The following is a 26,397-nucleotide window of genomic DNA, read 5'->3' on the forward strand; positions in this document are numbered from 1 at the left end:
CCAAACACCGCATGTTCTCACTCATAGGTGGGAACTGAGCAATGACATCACTTGGACTCGGGAAGGGGAACATCACACATCGGGGCCTATCATGGGGAGGGGAGAGGGGGGAGGGATTGCATTGTACCTGATATAAATGATGAATTGATGGGTGCTGACGAGTTGATGGGTGCAGCACACCAACATGGCACAAGTATACATATGTAACAAACCTGCATGTTATGCACATGTATCCTAGAACTTAAAGTATAATAATAAAAAAAAAAAAAGGAAAAAAAAAAGAATTAAAAGAGAGAAAAAAAAAGAAAAATGCAGTTGTGAAAAAAAATACAATTTAGCAGATGGGTTAAAGAGCTCATTAAAATTGGAAAGAGAATTAGTGAAATACAAATTACATTGGAAGAAATCACTTAGAATGCAGGAATCGGTGTAAGGAGATGGAAAATATAAAACAGCTTAAAGGACACACAGAAAGAAGTTAGAATGCCATCCAGCTCTTCTCTTGGTACTTCCTGGAAGAGAGAATGAACAGAATATAGTCTGCAAGATAATAGCTGAGACTTTTAAAGGACTGGTTGTGATGGTTAAATTTAGGTGTCAACTTGACTAGATTAAGGGATACCTACAGAGCTGGTAAAACATTTCTGGGTGTGTCCATGAGGACACAGGAGAGACTTGTTTGTGAGTTGGTGGACTGAGTGGGGAAGATCCACCTGCAGTGTGGGTGGGCATTGTCCAGCTGGCCGGGGGCCCAGATAGAAGAAAAAGGCAGAGGAGAGGCAAATTCACTGTCTCCTCTGGAAAAGGAATACCTTTCTCCTGATCTTGGACATCAGAATTCCAGTCTCCCTGGACTTTGGACTCCTGGACTTGAACCTACAACCCCCCACTCTCAGCATCTGGTTCTTAGGCCTTTGGCCCCAGACTGAGGATTGTACTATCAGCTTTCCTGGTTGTGAGGCCTTTGAACTTGCACTGAGCCACACTACTAGATTTCCAGCTTGCAGATGGCTTATTGTGAGACTTCTCAGCCTTCATAATTGTGTGAGCCAATACCCCTAATAAAACTTCCCTCATATATCTGTTTATTTTTCCCTGTTGGTTCTATCTTTCTGGAGAACCATGACTAATACACTGGTCAAAACATAAATCAATAGATTCAGGAAATTCACTGACTCCCAACCAGGATAAATAGACTGCATCTAGACACATCACAGTGAACTGCAGAATACCAAAAGCAAAAAGATTTTCAAAGCAACCAGATAGAAAAGACTGGTCACTTGTTAGAAATGATGATTAGGCTAAGGGCGTACTTCTCATTAGCAAAAATGAGAGCCAGAAGGTAGTGGATGATGTCTTTCAATTCTACTGGGAAAAATTATATCTCAATAACAGTGAAGTGAAGATATTTCAGGTAAACAAAAATGTAATATATTTACCACCAATAAACCATCACTAAAATAACTCTAGTTATTTATAGTGAACCATCACTAAAATAGCTCTAGTTATTTATAGTGATGAATAACTAGTTATACTCCAAACAGTGCCAAATTTGGTTCTTAGAAAAGCCTAACTCTGTGGACAAACCTCTGGTGAAATCATCAAGGGAAAAACAGAAAAATAAAACAAAATTAACAGTATTAGAATAAAATAGGGAATGATTGTACAGAAACAGCATACATTCAAAAATATAGAGCACTATTAACAAGAAGCTTAAAACTTAAACAAAATGGATAAATTTTAGAAAATAGAATTTACCAAAACTGTCTCAGTAAATCTGAGTAGTCATATTACTATTCAAACTTAGCCAGCATGAAAATAAAAGAAACATATTAACCAGTTTTAAAAAACGAAAAAAAAAAAAATTCCAAAAGAGAGACTAAGAAGCCCTGATGGCTTTACAGGTGAATCTTAAGAAGCTTTCAAGAAACAGATCCCGTTCACATGATTCCAGGAACCTGAAGAAGAATGAACACTCAAAAATTATTTTATGAAGCATGTCTGATTTTTATAAAACCGTAGTATAAGGAAAAAAATATAGATCAGTCTTTCTCATGTACATGTAGATACAAACATACTAAACAAAGCAATCAAATTATATCAATATACAAGTTTTCATTTAAGGAAAATAAGTTTCACTTAACATTAGAAAATCATTATAATTAATTGCATTAACAAATTAGGGAGAAAAAAATCGTATGGTTATCGCAAGAAATGCCGAAAGAACTTTAGCTATCATTCAACATTCATTCATGATAGAAACACTTAGAAGACATTTTTACCTAATAAAAGAACTAAACCTGTACGTAAAATACTATATGATAGGGAACATGAAAGTTCCTAGTAGCATTAGTAATAAGGGTGAAACATAGGAAAAGCCAAAATGACTATTAGAAGTAAAAAAAAAATAGTACATATTCATATAATGTAGTACTATGCAGTAGAGGAAATGAGCTTCACACACATCATCGTGAATATATAGGTGAACATAAATATCAATTGAAACGTGACATATGTAGTAAACTACATTTCACAAACATAAATTTTAATATCTAGCCTTTAGCAGTACGTTAATGTGAAAATATAAAAATTATTAAATAAAAAATTAGGTTTTGTGGTTAAATAGTAGGGAAAAGAGGGATAAAATTGAGAAAGGCATTAAAAATTATTAGTCATATTTCTTAGGCTAGATGGGGAGCAAACATATCTTTTTACGTGTATAAAATGTTTCATAATAAAACATTTTAAAACTAAAAGAATTGCAGTTCTTGTTTGTGAAGATATAACTTGTAAAAATGAAAGCAGGATACTAGTATTCTTTACATAGTAGGTAATGAAGAGAGCAGAGTTGGGGTTGGGAAGATGTTAGGCAAGGGCAGAAAATTTCAGTTAGGAATAAGTTCACAAGACTTCTTGTACAACATGGTGACTATAGTTAATAGCAACATCTTGTATTTTGAAAATTGCTGAGTACATTTGAAGTGTTCTTACCATAAAAATTGTGAGATGATGAGGTATGTGAGGTAATGCATATATTAATGAGCTCTATAGAGCCATTTCACAATGTATAGATTTTTTTTGTTTTGTTGAGACAGGGTCTCTCTGACCAGGCTGTAGTGCAGTGGCGTGATTTGAACTCACTGCAGCCCCAACCTTCCCCGGTCTCAGGTCATTCTCCCACCTCAGCCTCCCGAGTAGCTGGGACTACAGGCACATGCCACCATGCCCAGCTAATTTATTTTTATTTTTATTTTTTGCACTTTTAATAGAGATGGAGTTTCGCCACATTGCCCAGGCTAGTCTCAAACTCCTGGGCTCAAGCGATCCACTCACTATGACTTCCCAAAGTGCTGGGATTACAGGCATGAGCCACTGTGTCCGGTCTTGCAATTTCAAAGCATCATGTTGTACGTGATAAATATGTACAATTTTTATTTGTCAATTGAAAAAGAGTTGAAGGTTGATGGAACACAGAGCATTAAGTATGAGTATTTAAAATTCCAAGAAACTGAAGTAATACAATTGTTGAATCTTGGGAGGAGGATGGGAGAAAGTAGAAAGTGGAAAAACAAAGTCAAATCCTTCTTTTGCAAAGCCAGTAGTAACCTAATATAATGTCTAAATGTGATCAATCAAGAAAGAGCAGCTCGAGCACAGAATTGGGAGTTATAGAAACAGCATCCGAAAGAATGAGAGTGAACCTGAAGGATTGCTTTCCTGCCTTGCAAGTGCTCCTCTATACCTTGAACTTTTACCATATAAACATAGTACCATTTTGTTAATTAAAGATGAAAATTAAGAGTTGGTTCGTCACAAAAGAAAAAACATGCCAGTATTTAAGTTTGGTGTAAAATGTAAACTGTTCTACATAGATGGCATATATAAGTGAACCTTGATAAAGATAGTCCTATGGTGATGTTTTCATAGTGGGCTGTGTTTTTAGCTTTGTGTTTTATTTCACAAATTCTCTTCAGTGCATTTGATATTGATAATCTGTGGGGTATTTTTTAAATCTGAAAGTTTTAATAAACTAAGTCATTATTAAAAAGATAATTCATTCTTACGTGGAAGTTTCTAGAGCCCCACCTTTTGTTCCTCAGAAAATTCCCCAGTTCTCAGTACAAAACCAAGAGGAAAATTGTATTCAGAGAAATCTGATGAGGAGGAAATTTTGCTAAAATACGTGTATAGGGAGAGTATTGTTAAGTTACTGTGTTTAATAGTAGTCTATTCTCACTTTTTGAGTAGCTGAGTTTGCTCTTCTAAAACCTTCTACATTTTGCCAATAGTTATGCTGCAGATTTCTTTTTATTTTCCTTTTAGAATCAAAGATTGAAATGTCGAGATAACCAGAACTCCAGAACTGCATGTCTTCTCTTTCTCTGGCAGTTTGTATGCAGGTGTTTATGTTCTCTCCTTAGGCAAATCAAGAGCTTGAGGCCTTAGAAGAAGAAATGTTGCAGATGCAAGAATCTACTCGTCTTTTTGAAGTGGCTCTTCCAGAGTACAAACAAATGAAACAGTGTCGCAAAGAAATAAAATTGCTCAAGGGACTGTGGGATGTCATCATTTATGTTCGAGTAAGATGTGCTTTTTCAAAATATGCTTTTTATTTAGTAGTTCTTTTATATATGCAGTTTGTAGAGGCCAGGCATTCTATTTGGGTTTTGTAATGCCTTGACATATGTGGAAATTAGGTCCGCACCCCAGCCCCAAATTAGAATTCATATATCTCTGTTAGTGGATGATTATTCTTTGACTAGCAGTTGTTTTTATTTTTAGTTCAGGATGAAACTTTGTATAATAAGCTAACTGCCTCAAATCCTTTGGGGAGATTGTATAGAATATAAATGAAAATTAATATATAAATATATATTACACATGTAGTCATCTGTGCATACCAACTCATACATATACCTATGCTTATACTTACATGCCTGGGCATATACAAACAGACCCTTACTAAAAATAATTTGTATATGGTTAATTAAGTTAAAAACTTAAGTGAAAAAATAAGTTCTAGGGAATGAGGCATATTGCAACAAGCACTATAATCTTTTAAGGTAATTGAAAGTCATATAGAAATATAAAATATGGTCAAGAAATGGTTAATGAGAGTATTGTTTATAATGGATGAAAATTTTCATGTGAAAGCTTATTACATGTAGAATTATAAAAGTCTGTTATTTAATCTACTTATCAGTTTATTCAAAGTACACAGGATTAAGTGATAATGATGGTATGTGTATGGAATTTATCATCGCTACTAGAAATTAATATATCATAATGTTTTAGCCTTTAGCTTGACATGGTTCTGACAACTTTTTTGTTTTGGTGATAGGGAAGTTTTGACAAGTGCAGTTAATATTTAAAAAATTGGCTTTCCACTGGATGATAGAGTTACTGTGTATAATCAGTTTATATATTTTGCTGCAGAGACTTGCTTTCACCAAATGTTGTTGACACTTTTATCTGCTTTTGCGTTTTCAGAGAAGCATTGATAATTGGACTAAAACCCAGTGGAGACAGATTAATGTGGAACAGATGGATGTAGAACTCAGAAGGTTTGCCAAGGCGAGTTCCATAGCTGTCTATTACAACAATTTATCTTTCTCAGCACCACCTCCTTCCATCTTCCCTAACCTAGTATCTGGTGTATTGGGCTGCATGTACTTATTTACTTCTAACAGAGTGATAACAGACAGTGTTTTTTTTTTCACCCTTAGTCAGTTGCACTTCTAATCAAGCCTGCCTTTCTGTGAGTGAATTGATAGAAGCATATTAGGGTTAATGAATTTATGAGAAGCTGCTCTAATTATGAGCTTCCTACGGCTTCCTAGAACAGAGAGGAACATTGTCAGGGCCAAGGGGTCAGGCTTCTAAAAGCTTTTGATTTCTTTACTTAGCAACCATAAACATTTTGTATCTGAAAAGGTACCTTTTGGTTCTGGAATTTGGGTCAACTAATAGGAGTATGCCACCTCTGGATTTATGTAGAATACTGTGATCTCTGTTCTTATTAATGACTCTGGTATCCCAAGGGAGCTCAACATATACAGAACTGAACTGATTGTAATTTGGTACTTACTGGACTTTGATATCTTTTCTGCATAGCAGTATGCCCTCTGAAGACAGAGCATCTTTGGATAAAGCCAAAATGCATATCAGTGAAAGGTAGTTAAAAGTGACAGGGCCATTTGCTTCTTTCCACCCCAGGGCTTCTTTGCTTCGGCTCCTACCCACTCTCGCCTGTATTTTCCCCTATATTATGCCAGTCCCACAGACCCAAACTAAGATGTCCCTTCATTCTTTTGGATGTCATGGGGTCACATTGCCCTTTATTTTATGCTGAGTTCTAGTTATATTCTTATGGGTTTTCTCATTCACAATTGCTGATGTTGTTCCTTGGGCTGAGAGGACCAGCCAAGTCAAGGGACCTATTTGGCATTTTAAGATGGTGAAATATTTAAGTTTCAAGAAACAGGCACTCAAAGGTAATCATCATTCCAAAGCTATTGTTTAAATGAGTCATGTATTCCGAAGGAGGTCTTAGTAATCCAATAATAATCTGTTTCCATTTATTTATGTTTATAGAGGAAACATTCTTTATTGCACGTGTCCTGTGAACTCTGTTACTTACCTATGTTTCCTCATGGGATATTCAGTTAGATCTTGTGCATGAGAAAGCAGTATATCCAAGTGGCTTGTACATAGTGGACTTGTAATGTACAAATGAGTGGATCCTTTTCCGTTTCTCTGGTTTTGGTCCTTGGTCTAGGAGTTCAAATGCTTTCACTCTTTTCTAATCCGGGAGTTGGGAAATGCACATATTTATTCTTCCAAAGGAGGCAAATTATTAATATATACTTGTTATTATATCTTTGGAGCTAGGTTTTATCCTCCACTTTTCTTTAGGAAATTGGGTCACTCAACAAGGAAGTCCGCATCTGGGATGCTTACACAGGCCTGGAAGGCACGGTTAAGGACATGACAGCCTCCCTGAGGGCCATCACAGAGTTACAGAGCCCTGCCCTCAGGGACAGGCATTGGCACCAGCTGATGAAAGCTATTGGGGTCAGTATCCTCGGTCTCACTAATTGAATATTTTTGTGACTGTGAAGTGTTACTTCTTGGTTTGCATCATCCAGGATGAAGTGTAATTTATGAAAAGGTCTCTAGTCAGATGTAGGAGATCAAGCTCTTTGGGGGGATCAGTGGTCTGGATGCCCAAGGTCCTAGTTCTTGCTCCCCTTTTTTCTCTTACTGGCTGTGTGACCTTAAGCAAGTCACTTAACCTCTTTCATTTGAGTTTTGCTTTTTAGTAATCAAATGAGAAGGGATGCTATCTGCTCTTATACATTAGGGGAATCTTGCAAGGCATAAGTGAGGTAATATGAAAACATTTTATAGAGCTAGCCATCTGGTGAGATGGCTGCAAATAATCTTACTATGGAAAGGGTCAGAAAGTATAAAAGTGAATTTGTGGGAAAAAGGAATCCAAAATTGTGATTTCTTTTTCACCCATAATTCATTTAATAATGGTGCCTTTTTTTCATGGTCTTTTGATGATTTTGATTTTATTGCAAGGCATAAAGTGGTTTCTCATGTGTCCATGCCACTTGAGCTTCTATTTTATTGCCTTTCTATGTCTATTGAAAGCAAATATAACAACCTTATGCACTCTTCAGGGAAGGTGACCTTTATGAGTTTAAAATATATAAAAAGTCTAATGTGTGTATGTTTTCATTAAGCAAATCAAGAGTTTGAGGGGCACACTGAAGAAAGGCTTTCAGGATGTGAAGGGGTGTTGCAGAGTAGGAAAACGGGCAAGGGCATTGTGGAGAAGTGGGGACAGCCTGGGCTTTGTGGTTCTAACCCTAACACTTAGCAGCTCTGGAATCTGGGACAAGTTGCCTGTTCTTTATGACTCGGTTGGCCCTTTTATAAAATAAATATAATACTTCCCATGCAGACTGGGTGAACACATTGGAAATTTTATATATGTGTGTGTATGTATACACACACCCACACACATACACATGAGAAATAATATATGAAATATAGATGTACACACATGTATACACATATATTTAAAACACACATATGCATACACATATATACACATAGTCATGCACTGCATAATGACCTTTCAGTCAGTGCTGGACCACATATACTATACTGGTCCCATAAAAAGATACTGTATTTTTACTGTAGCTTTTATATGTTTAAGTATGTTTAGATACACAAGTACTTAGCACTGTGTTATAATTGCCTGCAGTGTTCAGTAATGTGCTGTATAGGTTTGTAGCCTAGGAGCATGGCATAAATGGCATAGCCTACTACACACCATGTACCATAGTTGCGTAGTAGGCTATGCTATCTAGGTTTGTGCAAGTTCATTCCATAGTGTTCACACAATGACAAAAATCACCTAACAATACATTCCTCAGAACATATCCCCATTGTTAAGTGATGAATGACTGTATATAAAGGACCTAGTATGTAGTAAGTGCTCAATAAATGGATCTCTGAAGCTATTGCCACTATTGTATTTTTTATAGAGTCTTTTAGACATTGGCTATTTAGACTTTGTAATTAATTTGTGCATTCAGAAAATTTTTATCGAATCTTTGAATGTGTAGTAGACTATGTGCTCTGCTCCCCATCCCCTTCTCATATTTCTGCCAATAAAATTTTGTCTCAGCATAGCCACTACTTGCCTGTGTTATGCCTTTTTGCCAGCTAGAAAAAGTCACCTGCTCTGACAGACAATTTAGAAAAAGGCACCCTCCTCCAGGTTGTCCCCAGGACAGCAGAGCAGAGGCTGGCTTCCTTTTTGTTTTTTGTTTTTTGAGATGGAGTCTCTCCTGTCGCCCGGGCTGGAGTGCAGTGGCGCGATCTCAGCTCACTGCAAGCTTCGCCTCCTGGGTTCACGCCATTCTCCTGCCTCAGCCTCCCGAGTAGCTGGGACTACAGGCGCCCGCCACCACGCCCGGCTAATTTTTTGTATTTTTAGTAGAGACGGGGTTTCACCGTTTTAGCCAGGACAGTCTCGATCTCCTGACCTCGTGATCCACCTGCCTCGGCCTCCCAAAGTGCTGGGATTACAGGCTTGAGCCACCGCGCCCGGCAAGGCTGGCTTCCATCTCCATTTGTCATCTGGGCTGGTGTCCATGTTCAGTACACAAATTGCACAACTAATCAGGGTGGCCCTATTACACATCTCTGCTCATTCCTTCTCAAGGGCAGACCTAGCTCCCTGGTCCCAGCAACTCTAGAGTGAGGCCAAAATTGACAGATAGCCTGGCAAAACTCATCTAGTTTTCTCAGGACTTTACAGGTTTTAGCACTGAAAGTCTTACATCCCTGAAATCCACTTGCTAGAAACCCCTCAGCCCTGAACAAACCAGGGCATTTGGTCCTCTTATGCAGAGGGATGGATGGTATTGAAGAATGTTAGAGGGTAGGGAGGGGCAGAGCAGAGAGTGGCAACTTCCCAGAAGCAGATTCTGGATATTCTTAGCAAAAGCAGGAAAGAAAATGGCTTTCCTGCAACCCTGTGCCTGTCTCAATTCTTCACTTACAGGAGACATGAGTGAGTTTGGGTATGTCAAAGAGCTGAGGATGTCTTCAAGACCAAGTATAGGGTAGGGAAGGGGAGTCAATGTGAGAGAAGAGGAGTCATTGTCACAAGGCAATGTGGAAATGAGAATTATTTTTCACATGGTAAATATGAATAATGACACTATGAGTAAGAGAATTTTTTGCCAATGAACTGAGATTAAATTAGTGGTAAAACTAGGTTAAATCACAGAAGCAGCTGGGAATTATGTTCAGTGAATAGGGTTATTTAGGAAGAAAAGACAAATGAGCCACTACCTGATTCCTGGGATTTCAACCAAATTATAATAAATGAACAATGAGATTCTCTTTAAAAATGGGTTTTGTGGGCAAAGGAGCTAAGAAATGTGCTGACAAGGGAAAGATGTGAAACAAAGAAAATAGGGTAGCACGAATGTGACTAAACTTTGTCCCTTGATTCCGGCAGGTGACACCTCAGGAATTGGGAGTTGAATGTCTTAGATTGTCCGCATCTTTCAAGACGAGAGATGTATTCAGCACCTGACTTGAGTGTATTTTAGTTAGGATTCATTTCACCAGCCTTTAGGCCAAAGGAACCGTTAATATATGCGGAATGTAAAGTCTACCTTTTTTTCACCCCAATCAGGTCAAGTTTTTAATAAATGAAGCCACAACTTTGGCAGATTTGTTAGCACTGCAGTTACACAGAGCGGAAGATGATGTCCGAAGGATCGTGGACAAAGCGGTGAAAGAGCTGGGGACCGAGAAGGTAGTGTCCTCGGGCTGGTTCATTTCTACTTGGTTAATTTTGGGTATTTGCATAGAAGCCAACTTAGAGAAAAGTCCTTTTGATGTCCTGGAAGCCTGGAGAGATGAGTCCCACTTTGTTCCTTGCTGTTCATTAGGTGTGGGATGAGCAGGAACTAGGATCATCTAAGTCACAGTAAAACAGGAGGATGGTCCTGTTGATGATGATGATTATGGCAGAAAATACTTACATATCCTTTATTTGGTAGCCAGCACCGCTCTAAGTGCTTTATTTATATTAACCCATTTAATCTTCTGAGGTAAGTAATAGTATCTCTATTTTACAGATGGGGAAACTGAGGGATAGAGAGGTAATTAGCTTACCCAGATTCACACAGAAGACTGAGATTCACATTTAAGGTGTTACCTATTTCATGCTGGCTAATTTGTAAATAATATCTACCAAACATTTAGGTAATCATTGAAGTCCCTTCTTGCTCTCAAATTCTGTTTTGGTTAGGGATGATAAACTCACATTCAATAGAAGTTTGATATCAGTGTGATGCTCATTCCTTTGATGTGATAATATTCGTTCTTCAAACCCCATCACCATGAATTACTTGGAGGAAAAAACTGAAGCCAATAATATTTGATATCAGTTTGCATTTTGAAAATCGAAAATAATTCCACATAATAGCCTAGATGTTGATTCTCAATTGAATTTTGTGCACATTAATTAATTTATATTGTTGATTACTAGGTTATTAATGAAATCAGTCAGACCTGGGCAACCATGAAGTTTTCTTACGAAGTTCACTATCGAACAGGCATTCCATTACTAAAGTCTGATGAACAACTTTTTGAAACTCTAGAGCATAACCAAGTAAGATGGATATTTCTATTGCACGTATTTTTTAAATTTTATTTTTATTTAACAAATAATTGTATATATTTATAGGGTAGAATGTGATGTTTTGATACATGTTTACAATGTGAAGTGATTAAATCAGTCTCACATACTTAACATTTTTTTTTTTTTTTTGTGGTGAAACACTTAAAATCTCCTTTAGGAATTTTGAAACATACAATGTGTTATTATTTATTATAGTCACCAACTGTGCAATAGATCACTAAAGCTTATTCCTCCTGTCTAACTGAAAATTTGTACCCTTTGATCAACAGCTCCTCTTTCCCCCTCCCCCAGGCTCTGGTAACCATCATTCTACTCTCTATGAGTTCAACTTTTTTAGATTTCGTGTATAAGTGACATCATGCATTATTTGTCCTTTTGTTCCTGCTTATTTTGCTTAGCATAATGTCCTTTAGGGTCATCCATGTTGTTGCAAATCAGGATTTTCTTCCTTTTAAAGGCTGGGTGTTATTCCATTGTATTTATATACCACATGTTCTTTATCCATTCATCTCACAATGGACACCTAGGTGGCTTTCATATCTTAGCTACTGTGAATAAGGCTGCAATGAACATGAGAGTACAGGTATGTCTTCAGGCTACTGATTTCATTTCCTTTGGGTATATACCCAGAAGTGGGATTGTCAAATCATATGGTAAGTCTATTTTGAGTTTTCTGAGGAGCCTCCATCCTGTTTGCTGTAATAGCTGTATTAATTTATATTCCTACCAACAGTGCAAAAGGGTTCCCTTTTCTCTACACTCTCACCTACACTTATCTTTTGTCTTTTTGATAATAGCCATTCTAACAGGTGTGAAGTGATATCTTACTGTGTTAAATTTGCATTACCCTGATGATCGTGGATGATGAACATTTTTTCAAATATCTGTTGGTCATTTATAAGTAACCTTTTGAGAGTATCTGTTTGGGTCCTTTGCCCGTTTTTTTTGATTAGGTTACTTGGTTTTTTGCTTTTGAGTTTCTTATATATTTTGGAAATTAGCCCCTTATTATATCTATGGTTTGCAAATATTTTCTCCCAATCCATGCAGAGTCCTCACAATATCTCTTAAAGGTCCCACCTCAAACACTGTTGCATTGTTGGTTAAGTTTGCAACACATGAGCTTTGAGACACAATAGCAGGTAGTACAATAAATAGCAGGTAGTATGAACATTTTAACAATATTAAATACTGGGATAACTTTAAATATTGAATACCTTTCCATTTATTTCTACTATCTACATTTTTTTCATCAATGTTTTGTAGTTTTTAGTATGCAGATACTTCACCTCCTTTGGTTATATTTACTCTTAACTATTTTATTGTTTGATACTATCATGAATGGGATTGATTTCTTAATTTCTTTTTCAGATAGTTTGTTGTTAGTATAAAAGAATGCTGATTTTTGTGTGTTAATTTTGTGCCTTACAAGTTTGCTGAATTCATTTATTAGTTCTAACAGTTTTAGGATGGAGCTTTTAGGATTTTCTAAATAGAAGCTTATGTCTTCAGCAAACAGACACAATTTCACTTTTTCCTTTCCTATATGAGTGCTTTTTATTTCTTGTCTGATTGCTCTGGCTAGAACTTCCAGTACTGTATTGAATAGAAGCATGAGAGTGGGCAACCTTCTCTTATTCCTGCCCTTAGATGGAAAGCTTTCCATTCTTTGCCGTTGAGTGTATTAGCTGTGTGCTTTTCATGTTCAGCCTTTATTGTGCTGAAGTACATTCTTTCTATGCCAGATTTGTTGGGAGTTTTTAATCATGAAGTGATGTTGAATTTCATCAAATGCCTTTTCTGCATATATTCAGATGTTCATATCATTTTGTCCTTTTAAATATGGTATATCCCATTGATTGATTTGCATCTCCTTGCATTCCTGAGATAAATCCCATGGATCATGGTGGATGATCCTTTTTAGTGTACTGTTAAAATCAGTTTGCTAGTATTTTGCTGAGGATTTTTTAAACGTATGTTCATCAGGGATATTAGCTTCTAATTTTCTTTTCTTGTGGAGTGTTTGTTTGGCTTTGGTATCAGGATAATGATGGCCTGATAAAGTGAGTTTGCAAGTATTTCTCCTTAAGTTTTTTTGGAAGAGTTTGAGAAGGATTAGTATTAGTTCTTCTTTAAATGTTTGGCAGAATTCCACCATGAAGCCCTTCTGTCCTAGGCCTTTCTTTTGAGGGGAAATATTTCAGTATCAAATCAGTGTCTTTACTCATCTGTTCAGACCTTTTATTTCTTCTTGATACAGACTTTGTAGATTGTGTGTTTCTAGGAACTTAACCATTTCAATTTGTTGGCGTATAACTGTTCATAGTAGTCTCTTATGATCCTTTGCATTTGTGTTGTATCAGTTGTAATAACTCTTCTTTCATTTCTGATTTTGAGTTATCTCCCTTTTTTCCTTGGTCTGGCTAAAGGTTTGTTGATTTTGTTTACTATTCAAAAAGCCAATTCTTCATTCCATTGGTCTTTTTGTGGTCTTTGTCGTCTCTATTTCATTGATTACTGCTCTGATGTTTATCATTTTTTCCTACTATTGATTGTGGGCTTAGTTTGTTCTTCTTTTTCTAGTTCCTGAAGGGTTAGCATTAAGTTGTTTATTTGAGATTTTCTTGTTGTTGTAAGCATTCATTGCTAAAAACTTCCCTCTTATAACTGGTTTTGCTGCATTCCATAAGTTTTAGTATGTTGTGTTTCTGTTTTCATTTGTGTCAATATATTTAAAAATTTCTCTCTTGATTTCTTCTTTGACTCATTGGTTGTTCAGGAGCATGTTATTAATTTTCATGTATTTGTGAGTTTCCAAAATTCCTCCTGTTATTAATTTCTACTTTTATGCCACTGTGATTGGAAAAATACTTGATGTTATTTTGATCTGCTTAAGTTTTATCTAAGATTATCTGGCAGACTTAGAAAACATTTATGTTTTTTCATATTGATGCATAAGAGATGTACATAATTTGGAGGTACATGTGATAATTTAATATATTCATATAAAACATAAAGATCAAATCAGTGTAATTGGGATGGCCATCATTTTAATATTTGTCTTTTCTTTGTGCTAAAACTATTGGAATTTTTCTCTTCTAGCTCTTTTGAAATACACAATAGATTATTGTAAACTGTAGCCACCCTACTGATCTATCTAACAGTGGGTCTTATGAGATCCACTTTTTAAAAAACGTTCCCACATATGAGTGGGAATATGTGATATTTGTCTTTCTATACTTGCCTTATTTCACTTAACATAATTTCCATCCACATTGCTGCAAATGACATGACTTCATTATTATTTTTATGGCTGAATAGTATTCTATTGTATATACCACTCTTGAATCTGCTAGTGGGCACTGAGGTTAATTCTATACTTTGGCTATTATAAATTAGTACTGCAAAAAACGTAGAAATGCAGATGTTTTTTCAACATATTGATTTTCTTTCTTTTGTGTAGATACCTAGTAGTGGAATTGCTGGATTATATTTTTAGTTCTTTGAAAACTCTCCATACTGTTCTCCATCGTAGCTATACTAATTTACATTTCTACCAACAGTGTGAAAGTGTTTCCCTTTCTCCACATCCTTGCCAGCAGCATCCATTGTTGCTTATCTTTTTGGTAAAAGCCATTTAACCGGGGTGAGATCAGATCTCATTGTATTATGATTTGCATTTCTCTGATGATTAGTGATGTTGAGCATTTTTTTTCATATAACTGTTGGCCATTTATATGTCTTTTTTTTTTGAGACGGAGTCTCGCTCTGTCGCCCAGGCTGGAGTGCAGTAGTGTGATCTCGGCTTACTGCAAGCTCTGCCTTCCGGGTTCACACCATTCTCCTGCCTCAGCCTCCTGCGTAGCTGGGACTACAGGCACCGGCCACCATGCCTGGCTAATTTTTTGTATTTTTAGTAGAGACGGGGTTTCACTGTGTTAGCCAGGATGGTCTTGATCTCCTGACCTCGTGATCTGCCTGCCTCAGCCTCCCAAAGTGCTGAGATTACAGGTGTGAGTCACCGAGCCCAGCCTGTATGTCTTCTTTTGAGAAATGTCTATTCAAATTTTTTGCCCATTTTTAAATCAGATTGGGTTTTTGTTTTGTTTTGTTTTGTTTTGCCACTGGGTTGTTTGAATTTCGTATGTATTCTAGTTATTAATCCCTTATCAGATGAGTAGTTTGCAAATATTTTCTCCCATTCTGTAGGTTGCTTCTTCACTTCGTTAATTGTTTCTATTGCTGTGCAGAAGCATTTTGTTTTGGCATGATCCTATTTGTCCAGTTTTGCTTTTGTTGCCTGGCCTTTTGAAGTCTTACACACACAAAAAAAAACCTTTGCCCACACCAGTGTCCTGGAGCATTTCTCCAGTGTTTTCTTCTAGTAGTTTTATAGTTTCAGGTCTTAGATTCAACTCTTAATCCATTTTGTTTTGATTTTTGTTTACATTGAGAGATAGGAATCTAGTTTCATTCTTCTGCATATGGTTATCCAGTTTTCCCAGCACCATTTATCAAAAATACCATCCTTTCACCAATTGTATATTCTTGGCACTTTTGTTGAAGATTAATTGGTTGTAAATGTATGGGTTTATATCTTGGGTCTCTATTCTGTTCCACTGGTCTCTGTGTCTGTTATTATGCCAGTACTATTCTGATCTGGCTACTACAGCTTTGTAGTAAATTTCAAAGACAGGTAGTTTGATGCCTCTAGTTTTGTTCTTTTTGCTCAGGATTGCTTTGACTATTCAGGGTCTTCTATGATTCCATATAAATTTTGAAACTTTTTCTATTTCTGTGGAAAAAAAGTCATTGGTACTTTGATAGAGATTGCATTGAATTTAGACATTGCTTTGGTAGTATTGTCATTTTAACAATACTCTTCCAATCCATGAGCATGGAATATCTTTCTGTTTTTTGCATGTGCCTTCAGTTTCTTTCATTAGTGTTTCATAATGTTTCTCATGTACAAACTTTCACTTTTCATCTTTCACTTCTTTGGTTAATTTGATTTTTATGTATTTGATATTATTTGTAGCTACTGTAAATGTGATTGTCTTCTTGATTTCTTTTTTCAAATGTTTTTTGTTGGTACATATAAATGCAACTGTTTTTTGTATGTCTGCTTTATATCCTGCAACTTTCCTAAACTTGTTTATCAGTTCTAACAGTTTTTTTTTGGTGGAATCTTCAGGTTTTTCTAGGTACAAGATTGTGTAATCTGAGAATAAGGCTAATTTGACTTCTACCTTCCAATTTGAATGCCTTTTATTTCTTTCTCTTGCCTATTTGCTCTGACCAGGACTTTTAGTACTATATTGAATATGAAGAGTGAAAATTTTTACATTTCCTTCTTAATTTCTTCATTGATTTATTGGTTGGTTAGGAGCATGTTGTTTAATTTCCATGTGTTTGTGATATTTCTAAGGTTCCTCTTGTTACGATTTCTAGTTTTATTTCATTGTAATCAGAAAAGGTACTCAATATGATTTCTGCTTTTTAGAATTTTTTGGAACTTGTTTTGTGCCCTAAGATATAATCTATTCTGGAGGATCCATGTGCTGACAAAAAGAATGTGTATTCTGCAGCAGTTGGGCAGAATGCTCTGTGTCAGACAGGCCTACTAGGTCTAGTGTGTAGTTTGATGTTTCTTTGTTGGTTTTTGAAATCTGGAAGATCTGTCCATTACTGAGAATGGGGTGTTGAAGTCCTGTACTATTATTGTGTTGCAGTCTATCTTTCCCTTTATCCCTTTAGGTCTATTAAAGTCTGTTTTATGTACTTGGGAGTTTAGGTGTTGGGTGCACAGATATTTAATATTTGTAATTATTATATTCTCTTGCCTAATTGATTCCTTTATCATTATGTAGTCACCTTCTTTGTCTCTTTTTACAGTCTTGATTGTAATGTATTTTATCTGATCTAAGTATAGCTACTCCTACTCTTTTTTGATTTCTAGGTGCATGGTATATCATTTTCCACTCTTTCACTTTCAGTCTATGTGTGTCTTTATAGGTGAAGTGGGCTTCTTGTAGGCACTGTAAAGTTCTGTTATATTTCTTTAGCTGTTCAGCCACTTTATGCATTTAATTGGAGAATTGAGTCCATTTATGGTCAGTGTTATTAAGGACTTACTACTGCCATTTTGTTACTGATCTTCTCGTTGCTTTGTAATTCCTCTTTTTTACTTTCTTACTGTTTTCCTTTATGGTTAAGTGATTTTCTCTGGTGGTATGTTTTAATTCATTGCTTTTTATTTTAGTGAATCTTTCATAGGTTTTGCATTGTGGTTACCACGAGGCTTAGAAAAAATATAACAAGTTATTTTAAAGAGATGACAACTTCTGTTAGATCACAAAGAAAAAAAAAACTGGCCGGGCGCGGTGGCTCAAGCCTGTAATCCCAGCGCTTTGGGAGACCGAGACGGGCGGATCACGAGGTCAGAAGATCGAGACCATCCTGGCTAACATGGTGAAACCCCGTCTCTACTAAAAAATACAAAAAACTAGCCGGGTGAGGTGGCGGGCGCCTGTAGTCCCAGCTACTCGGGAGGCTGAGGCAGGAGAATGGCGTAAACCCGGGAGGCGGAGCTTGCAGTGAGCTGAGATCCGGCCACTGCACTCCAGCCCGGGTGACAGAGCGAGACTCCATCTCAAAAAAAAAAAAAAAAAAAAAACAAAAAAAAAAAAAAAAAAAAACTAAGGAAAAAAGAAGAAACTCCATTCCTTCCCCTTACCCCACATTTTGAGCTTTAGTTGTCTCAATTTGCATATTTTTATATCATCTACCTCTTAACAGTTTGCTGTAGCTATTGTTTTTGATAGATTTGTCTTTTGGGCTTCATGCTAGAGGTATGAGTGGATTACACACCATAGTTGTAGTACTAGAATATCCTGTGTTCATTCATGTATTTAATTCTACCAGTGGGTTTTATGACTTTAAATAAACTGTTTAATGTCAGTGTTTTTCTATTTCAAATTGAAGAATTTCCTTTAGCATTTTGTATAAAACTGGTCGGGTGGTAGTGAATTAGCTCAGCTTTTGTTTGTTGGGGAAAAGACTTTAATCTCTCCTTCATATTTGAAGGATAAGTTTTCTGGACACAGTATTCTTGGTTAGCAGGGTTGTTTTTTTGTTACATTTAGCACTTTGAAAATGTCATTCCACTCTACTGGCCTGTATTCTTTCTGTTGAGATGTCTCTTGTCAAATTGGAGCTCCTTTATATCTTATTTGCTTCTTTTCTTTTGTTGCTTTAGGATTCTCTATCTGTCCTTGACCTTTGAGAGTTTGATTATTATGTGACTTGGAGTAGTATTATTTGGGTCCATTCTATTTGGTGTTCTCTGACCTTCTTGTACCTGGATATTTATATCTTTCTCAGGTTTTCAAAAGTTTTTAATGTTATTTATCTTGTAGATAATCTTTACTGCTTTTCATTCTTTTTTCTCTTAAATTTGTTAAGACTTGTTTTGTGGCTGTATTAGTCCGTTTTCATTCTGTTGATAAAGACATACCCAGGACTGGGCAATTTACAAAAGAAAGAGGTTTATTGGACTTACAGTTCCATGTGGCTAGGGAGGCTTCCCAATCGTGGTGGAGGGTGAAAGGCATGTCTCACATGGCAGCAGACAAGAGAAGAAAGCTGTGCAGGCAACCTTCCCTTTCTAAAACCATCAGGTCTCTTGAGACTTCTTCACAGTCAGGAGAACAGCATGGGAAGGGCCTGCCCCCATGATTCAGTTACCTCCCCCTGGGTCCCTCCCACAACATATGGGAATTCAAGATGAGATTTGGGTAGGGAGACAGCCAAACCATATCATTCTGCCCTGGCCCCTCCCAAATCATGTCCTCACATCTCAAAACCAATCTTGCCTTCCCAACAGTCCCCCAAAGTCTTAACTCATTTCAGCATTAACTCAAGAGTCCACAGTTCAAAGTCTCATCCAAGACAAGGCAAGTCCCTTCCACCTATAAGCCTGTAAAATCAAAAGCAAGTTACTTCCTAGATAAAATGGGGATACAGCTATTGGGTAAATACAGCCATTCCAAATGGGAAAAATGGGCCAAAACAGAGGGGCTACAGGCCTCATGCAAGTCTGAAATCCAGCAGGGCAGTCAAATCTTAAAGCTCCAGAATGATCTCCTTTGACTCCATGTCTGACATCCAGGTCATGCTGATGCAAGAGGTGGGTTGCCACAGTCTTGGGCAGCTCCACCCTTGTGGCTTTGCAGGATACAGCCTCCCTCCCACCTGCTTTCATAGGCTGGTGTTGAGGGTCTGTGGCTTTTCCAGGGGTATAGTGCAAGCTGTCAGTGGATCTACCATTCTGGGATCTGGAAGACAGTGGCCCTCTTCTCATGGCTTCACTAGGTGGTGCCCCAGTAGGGACTTTGTGTGGGGGCCCTGACCCCACATTTTCTTTCTGCTCTGCCATAGCAGAGGTTCTCCTTGAGGATTCTGCCCTGACAGCAAACTTCTGCCTGGGCATCCAGGCATTTCCATACATCTTGTGAAATCTATGCAAAGGTTTCCAAACCTCAATTCTTGACTTCTGTGCACTGGCAGGATCAACACCACTTGGAAGCTGCCAATGCTTGAGGTTTGCATTCTCTGAAGCCACATACTGAGCTCTATGTTAGCCCCTTTCAGCCATGGCTGGAGTGGCTGGGACACAGGGCACCAAGTCTCTAGGCTGCACACAGCATGGGAACCCTGGGCCCCAGGAAACCCCTTTTTCCTCCTAGGCCTCCCGGCCTGTGATGGGAGGGCCTGCCGTAAAGGTCTCTGATGCCCTGGACACATTTTCTCCATTGCCTTGGGGATTGACATTCAGCTCCTGGTTACTTTTGCAAATTTCTTCAGTCAGCTTGAATTTCTCCTCAGAAAATGGGATTTCCTTTTTTATCACATTGTCAGGCTGCAAATTTTCTGAACTTCTGTACTCTGCTTCCCTTATAAAACTGAATGCCTTTAACAGCACACAAGTCACTTCTTGAATGCTTTGTTGCTTAGAAATTTTTTCTGCAGATACCCTAAATTTTCTCTCTCAAGTTCACAGTGCCACAAATCTCTAGGGCAGGGGAAAAATGCTGCCAGTCTCTTTGCTCAAACATAAAAAGAGTCACCTTTGCTCCAGTTCCCAACAAGTTTTTCATCTCCATCTGAGACCACCTCAGCCTGGATTTCATTGTCCAAGTCATTGTCAGCATTTGGGTCAAAGCCATTCAAGTCTCTAGGAAGTTCCAAACTTTCCCTTTGTGTGTGGGGCCCTGACCCCACATTTTCTTTCTGCACTGCCATAGCAGAGGTTCTCCATGAGGATACTGCCGCTACAGCAAACTTCTGCCTGGGCATTTTCCCGTCTTCTTTTGAGCCCTCCAAACTGTTACAACCTCTGCCTGTTACCCAGTTCCAAAGTTGCTTCCACATTTTCAGGTATAGTTTCAGCAGCACCCCACCCTACTGGAGCCAGTTTATTGTATTAGTTTCTTTTCATGTTGCTGATAAAGATATATCTAAGATTGGGCAATTTACAAAAGAAAGAGGTTTATTGGACTTACAGCTCCATGTGGCTGGGGAGGCCTCAAAATCATGGCAGAAGGTGAAAGGCACGTCTTCCATAGCGGCAGACAAGAGAAGAGAGCATGTGCCTGCAAACTCCCCTTTTTAAAACTATCAGATCTTGCAAGACTTGTTCACAATCATGAGAACTGCATGGGAAAGACCTGCCCCCATGATTCAATTACCTCCCACTGAGTCCCTCCTACAATACATGAGAATTCAAGATGACATTTGGGTGAGGACACAGCCAAACCATATCACTGGCCTAACACATGATCTGTTTTGGAGAATGTTTCATTTGCACTTGAGAAAAATCTGCATTCTGCTATTGGATGAAATAGTCTGTCTATGTCCATCAGGTCTGTTTGGCCTAAGGTGTTCAAGTCTACTGTTTCTCTCTTGTCTGTCCAGATGATCTATTCATTGTTGAAAGTGGAATATTGTAGTCCCCTACTATTATTGTATTGCAGTCTATCTCATACTGCAGATCTGTTCATATTTGATTTATATATTTAGGTTCTCTGATGTTGGTTGCATATGCAGTTTAAATCAGATTTTATTTTAAATTGTGATTTTTTACTTTTTTCTAGTTCTAATACTCAACATGTATTTATTTATTCATTGAGCATCTAACTGTTACCGGCTCCAGGTATGATACCATTTGTGATCTAAAGTTATGAACACTTGTTCTCTAGGAAGATGCACTTGAGTAGGGAGACAAGCAAAAGGACTCCAAGGAGTCTCAGAAGAGACAGGGAGGCTTTGTGATTAGGGTGGGTGAAAGACCCAGGGAGGGCCTTAGAAGATGATGGTGCCTATGCTGAGACTTGACAGATACTCTGTTATTCAGTCTATTATTCTTCAAAAAATGACAGTCAGGAAAAGGGTGTTTAGGCAATGAGGACAATATTAGTAGCACCTTGGAATGACAGGATGTCTCTAGCGTTCAAAGGTAATGTTAAGACTCTAGTTTCCTTGAAATACAGATTTTCTTTATGAGGATAGTGAAAGGTAGGCCTGGACAGATAGTCTGAGCATGTACTGTATGGTCTTGAATTCTAAAATCGTAGGTGTTAGCGTCTCTTCAGACATGAGAAGAAATGTGGAAGAGACAAACTATTCAGAGGAAATAACAGTAGTATTATTACTAGATGTGAGATATTTAGGAAAAGAAACTGGTTTGGAGAGATGACACTGTTATTATTGGTTTATTCAGTGTGAGAGCCGTTTATGCAAAGGTGAAACCAGAGCACAGCTCAACACAGAGGTTCAGCCAAGAACTGGTGTCTGGGAGTTCACTGTCAGTATTTGAGACTTGATGAACTAGCTAGAGAGTAAAGGAGATAAGCCAGCTGAGGATAGAGCATTGGAAGAGGCTGAATTTGGTGAACAAGAGGAGAAGACAAAAATGAGGCAGCAAGAGAGTGGTAAGAGAAATAGTTGAAACAGGATACTGTAATATCATAGAAAAGTCAAGGGATAAGGGTTTTCCCTCAAAGAAGAATCAAGAATGTTAAATACCTAGAGCAGAGAAAAATGAGTAGAGGTCATTCTACTCAGTGACTGTCTGAGATTTCATTGTCATAGAATGGTGAGAAGTACTAGCTAGACTGCATGGCATTAAAACAAGCGCTCCTGAGCTAAATATTGAGTACCCATGGACACAAAGGAGGGAATGATACACACTGGGGCCTACTTGAGGGTGGAGGGCAGGAGGAGGGTGAGGATCAAAAACCTACCTGGCAGGTACTATGCTCATTACCTTGCTGATGAAACCATCTGTACACCAAACCCCCACAACATGCAGTTTACCTGTGTAACAAGCCTGCGTATGTGCCCCCCAAACCCAAAATAAGTGTTGGAAGGGAAAAAAAGACATATGAGGACAGACTTAAAACATTTAAGTTAGGCAGATATGTAATGCTCTGTGATAGAAGCGTTTCAGACATACTAGACATATTTTAATTAAAATATAATTTGTTAGCTTTTCTTTTAATATAAACATGAGAAACAAAAACCACATTAATTATAGCATTCTTTTCAAAATAAAACTGCAACCAATAATTGAAGAAAAAACAAAAAACAAAAACAAGCACTGGTGATAGGAGTGCTGTGGAGCTTAGCAGTAACTGAAAAGGCAGGAAAGTGGAAGCTCAAGGGCCTAGCAGGCTGGTGGGGGGCAGTTTTATTTTATTTATTTATTTATTTATTTATTTATTTATTTATTTTAGGACGGAGTACTCGCTATGGTTCGCCAGGCTGGAGTGTGGTGGGCACTAATCCTAAGATCTCGCCCACTGCAAGCATCCACTCCACTGGGTTTCACGTCATTAAGACTCCTGCCTATTCAAAGCCTCCGAGTAGCTGGGACTTAAAAGGCCGCACACCAAAATGCCCAGCTAAATTTTTTTGTAATTTTTATTAGTAGAGACGGTGGTTTCACCGTGTTATGCCAGTAATGGTTCAATCTCTGACCCATAACACGATCTAAGAAAGTAAGAAAAACTCTAGTAAACTGAATTAGTGATCCCAAACCACCCCGCAGCTCCCAAAGTGCCAATGGATTATTACAGGCCGTGAGCCACTCGTTGCCCGGCCTAATTTTTTTTTTTTTTTTTTTTTTCTTTTATTTTGGATACGTGGAGTCTCACTCAGTCGCCCAGACTGGAGTGCAGTGGCCTGATCTCGGCTCACTGCAACCTCTGCCTCCTGGGTTCAAGCAATTCTCCTGCTTCAGCCTCCTGAGTAGCTGAGACTACAGGTGTGTGCCACCACACCCAGCTAATTTTTGTATTTTTAGTAGAGATGGGGTTTCACCATGTCAGCCAGGATGGTCTCGATCTCTTGACCTCGTGATCCACCCACCTCGGCCTCCCAAAGTGCTGGGATTATAGGCGTGAGCCACCACGCCCAGCCTATTTTTTTTTAAGATTAATAAACACATACCTACACAATCTTGGCATGACTAATAGGCAAGGATGAGGGGAAGAGCAATGAAAGAATACAGTTTAATTCACAATGCTGAACCCCGATACACAATTTTTTTTTCTGCTGGCAGTAGATCCTGGGCCTTTTTGAGGAAGACATATGAGATACAGCTGCTTATATTTATCTTTTTTCTTTTCGGAAAAATGTTAATATGAATATTTACTACCATTAATTCACTCATTCACTCATTTAGCAAAAACTTATTAAATGCCAGTTCCAGATATTACATGCTACGTCTAAGAATCCAGCAATAAACAGAATAGATATAGTGCCTCCCTCATAGCACTCACATTCTACTAAATTTAGCTACTATTTAAAATTCTTCACCTTTATTTTAGGTTCAGTTGCAGACTCTTCTTCAAAGCAAGTATGTAGAATATTTCATTGAGCAAATGTTAAGCTGGCAAAATAAATTAAACATAGCAGACTCGGTCATTTTCACTTGGATGGAAGTCCAGCGAACTTGGTCTCACCTGGAAAGCATTTTTGTCTGTTCAGAAGATATTCGAATCCAGCTTGTGAAAGATGCTAGAAGATTTGATGGGGTGGATGCTGAATTTAAGGTTTGTCAAAGGCAGGTTGTATGCTATTCTAGCAAAGTTTTGTAAAGAAACATGATTTGGAGCATCATATTTATAAAATTGATATATTTTGCATGAGTAAGCAGGAGTCAGGATACTTTTCCTGCAAAGGGTCAGGTAATAAATATTTCAGGCTGTGTGGATCATGCAGCCTCTGTAACACCTTCTGAATACTGCTATTATAACATGAAAGAAGACATGGGTAATATATAAACAGATGGATATGGTTGTATGCCAATAAAGATTTACTTGTAGACACTGAAATTTGAATTTCACATAGTTTTCATGTGTCACAAAATATACTGTTTTTTATTTTTATTTTTATTTATTTATTTATTTGTTTATTTTGAGGCAGAGTCTTGCTCCGTCTCCCAGGCTGGAGTGCAGTGTCCCGATCTCAGCTCACTACAACCTCTGCCTCCCTGGTTCAAGCGATTCTCCTGCGTCAGCCTCCTGAGTAGCTGGGACTACAGGCGTCCGCCGCCACTTCTGGCTAATTTTTGTGTTTTTAGTAGAGGTGGGGTTTCACCATATTGGCCAGGCTGGTCTCAAACTCCTGACCTTGTGATCCGCCCACCTCGGCCTCCCAAAGTGCTGGGGTTACAGGCGTGAGCCACCGCACCTGGCTGGTTATTTTTTTCAGTGATTTAAAAATGTAGGCTAGGCTTGGTGGCTCACACCTATAATCCCAGCCTTTTGGGAGTCCAAGGTGGGAGGATGACTTGAGGCTAGGAGTTCGAGACAAGCCTAGACAATATAGTGAGACCCCTCTCTACTAAAACTTTGTAATAATTAGCTGGGCAAGGTGGCCCACACTTGTCTAGCTACTCGGGAGGCTGAGGTGGGAGGATCACTTGAGCCAAGGTAGTTTGAGGTTACAGTGAGCTATGACTGCAGCACTGCACTCCAGCCCAGGTGACAGAATGAGACCCTGTCTCCAAAATAAATGTAAAAACCATTTTTAGCTTCTAGGTCAAGCAAAACAAACATCAGGCCATATTTGTCCCAGGTACCATAGATTGCCGACCCTTGTGGTAATAAAGGTAAACAGATTCATCCTCAGAGGTAAAAGAGTGAGAAAAGACAACAGGTAGAAAATAATACTACTAGTTTCGGTTTTTCTTTTCTGTAAAAGCCATAGAAAGCACGTGGCATGGTGCACATAATGATAATTGATTGGAGAGATTTCTAGCAAAGGATAATGACTATTTCTCATAAAAATTGAGATTAAATGTTTTTTCTTTCTACCTAAAGTAGAAGTCACACATAAATTTTAATTCATTTCACTTTTGAGGAAGAAAAAATAGATTGTTTAGGTCTCTCTCATTTTTATATGTAGGTGTGCTTTTAAGATTCTGGGCGCTCTCTCATTCTCTCTCTCTCTCTCCCTTTCTCCCTTTTTCTCTCCCTCTTCCCCCGCCCCCCCGACTCCTCCTACCTGTCTCCCTTTCTCTTCTCTTTCCTCTTCCCATTCTCCATTCCCTTTCTCCTTTTGCCTTTCTTTATTCTTTTTCATTTGATTTAGAAGAGAAAAATTCTCTGTGGGCCTAAAGTGGTGACAGAGCTTCTCACGTTTATTTTGATAAAAACGGTGTGCTTGTACATGCTTTTGATCTTCATCTAAGAGTTGAAAAGCAAAAGTAAACAGATGTGGTGTCAGACATTCTTAGAAGTATCTTTAACCTTGCCTCTTCATTCTTTGTTCTTCATTTTTTAATTCTCCAAACGTTTAAAAGTTTAGAAAAGATTGTTCTAATATCCACGGCTCCGTATTGCACTTTCATACAGGAGTTAATGTTCAAGACAGCCAAAGTAGAAAATGTGTTAGAAGCAACGTGCAGACCTAATCTCTATGAAAAACTTAAAGATTTACAGTCCAGGTAAGAATAAAGCTATCGAAGATGATCAATTTACTGTAATTTTATGAAGTCTCTTTCACATACCTAATAGTGTTTAATACTGTGTTATGGAGGTGCAACCTCTTGTAAATTATTTTGTAATTTTGCTTATAATTGGCTAGTT

At 37.9% G+C, this 26,397-nt stretch overlaps 1 protein-coding gene across 1 annotated transcript in view; it reads left to right on the forward strand.

Moving 5' to 3' along the window:
* Positions 1–26,397, forward strand: part of DNAH11 (dynein axonemal heavy chain 11) — a 396,815-nt gene that overhangs the window by 73,175 nt on the left and 297,243 nt on the right. The window contains exons 21-27 of the mRNA XM_017871552.1: positions 4,422–4,580; positions 5,491–5,574; positions 6,916–7,074; positions 10,229–10,351; positions 11,090–11,212; positions 24,133–24,357; positions 26,164–26,255. Of these exons, the coding sequence (XP_017727041.1) occupies positions 4,422–4,580; positions 5,491–5,574; positions 6,916–7,074; positions 10,229–10,351; positions 11,090–11,212; positions 24,133–24,357; positions 26,164–26,255 (965 nt within the window). The remainder of the gene's footprint in view (positions 1–4,421; positions 4,581–5,490; positions 5,575–6,915; positions 7,075–10,228; positions 10,352–11,089; positions 11,213–24,132; positions 24,358–26,163; positions 26,256–26,397) is intronic.

This window comes from Rhinopithecus bieti, unplaced genomic scaffold (genome assembly GCF_001698545.2).
Source record: "Rhinopithecus bieti isolate Rb0 unplaced genomic scaffold, ASM169854v2 scaffold_5882, whole genome shotgun sequence".
Taxonomy (NCBI): Eukaryota; Metazoa; Chordata; class Mammalia; order Primates; family Cercopithecidae; genus Rhinopithecus; species Rhinopithecus bieti.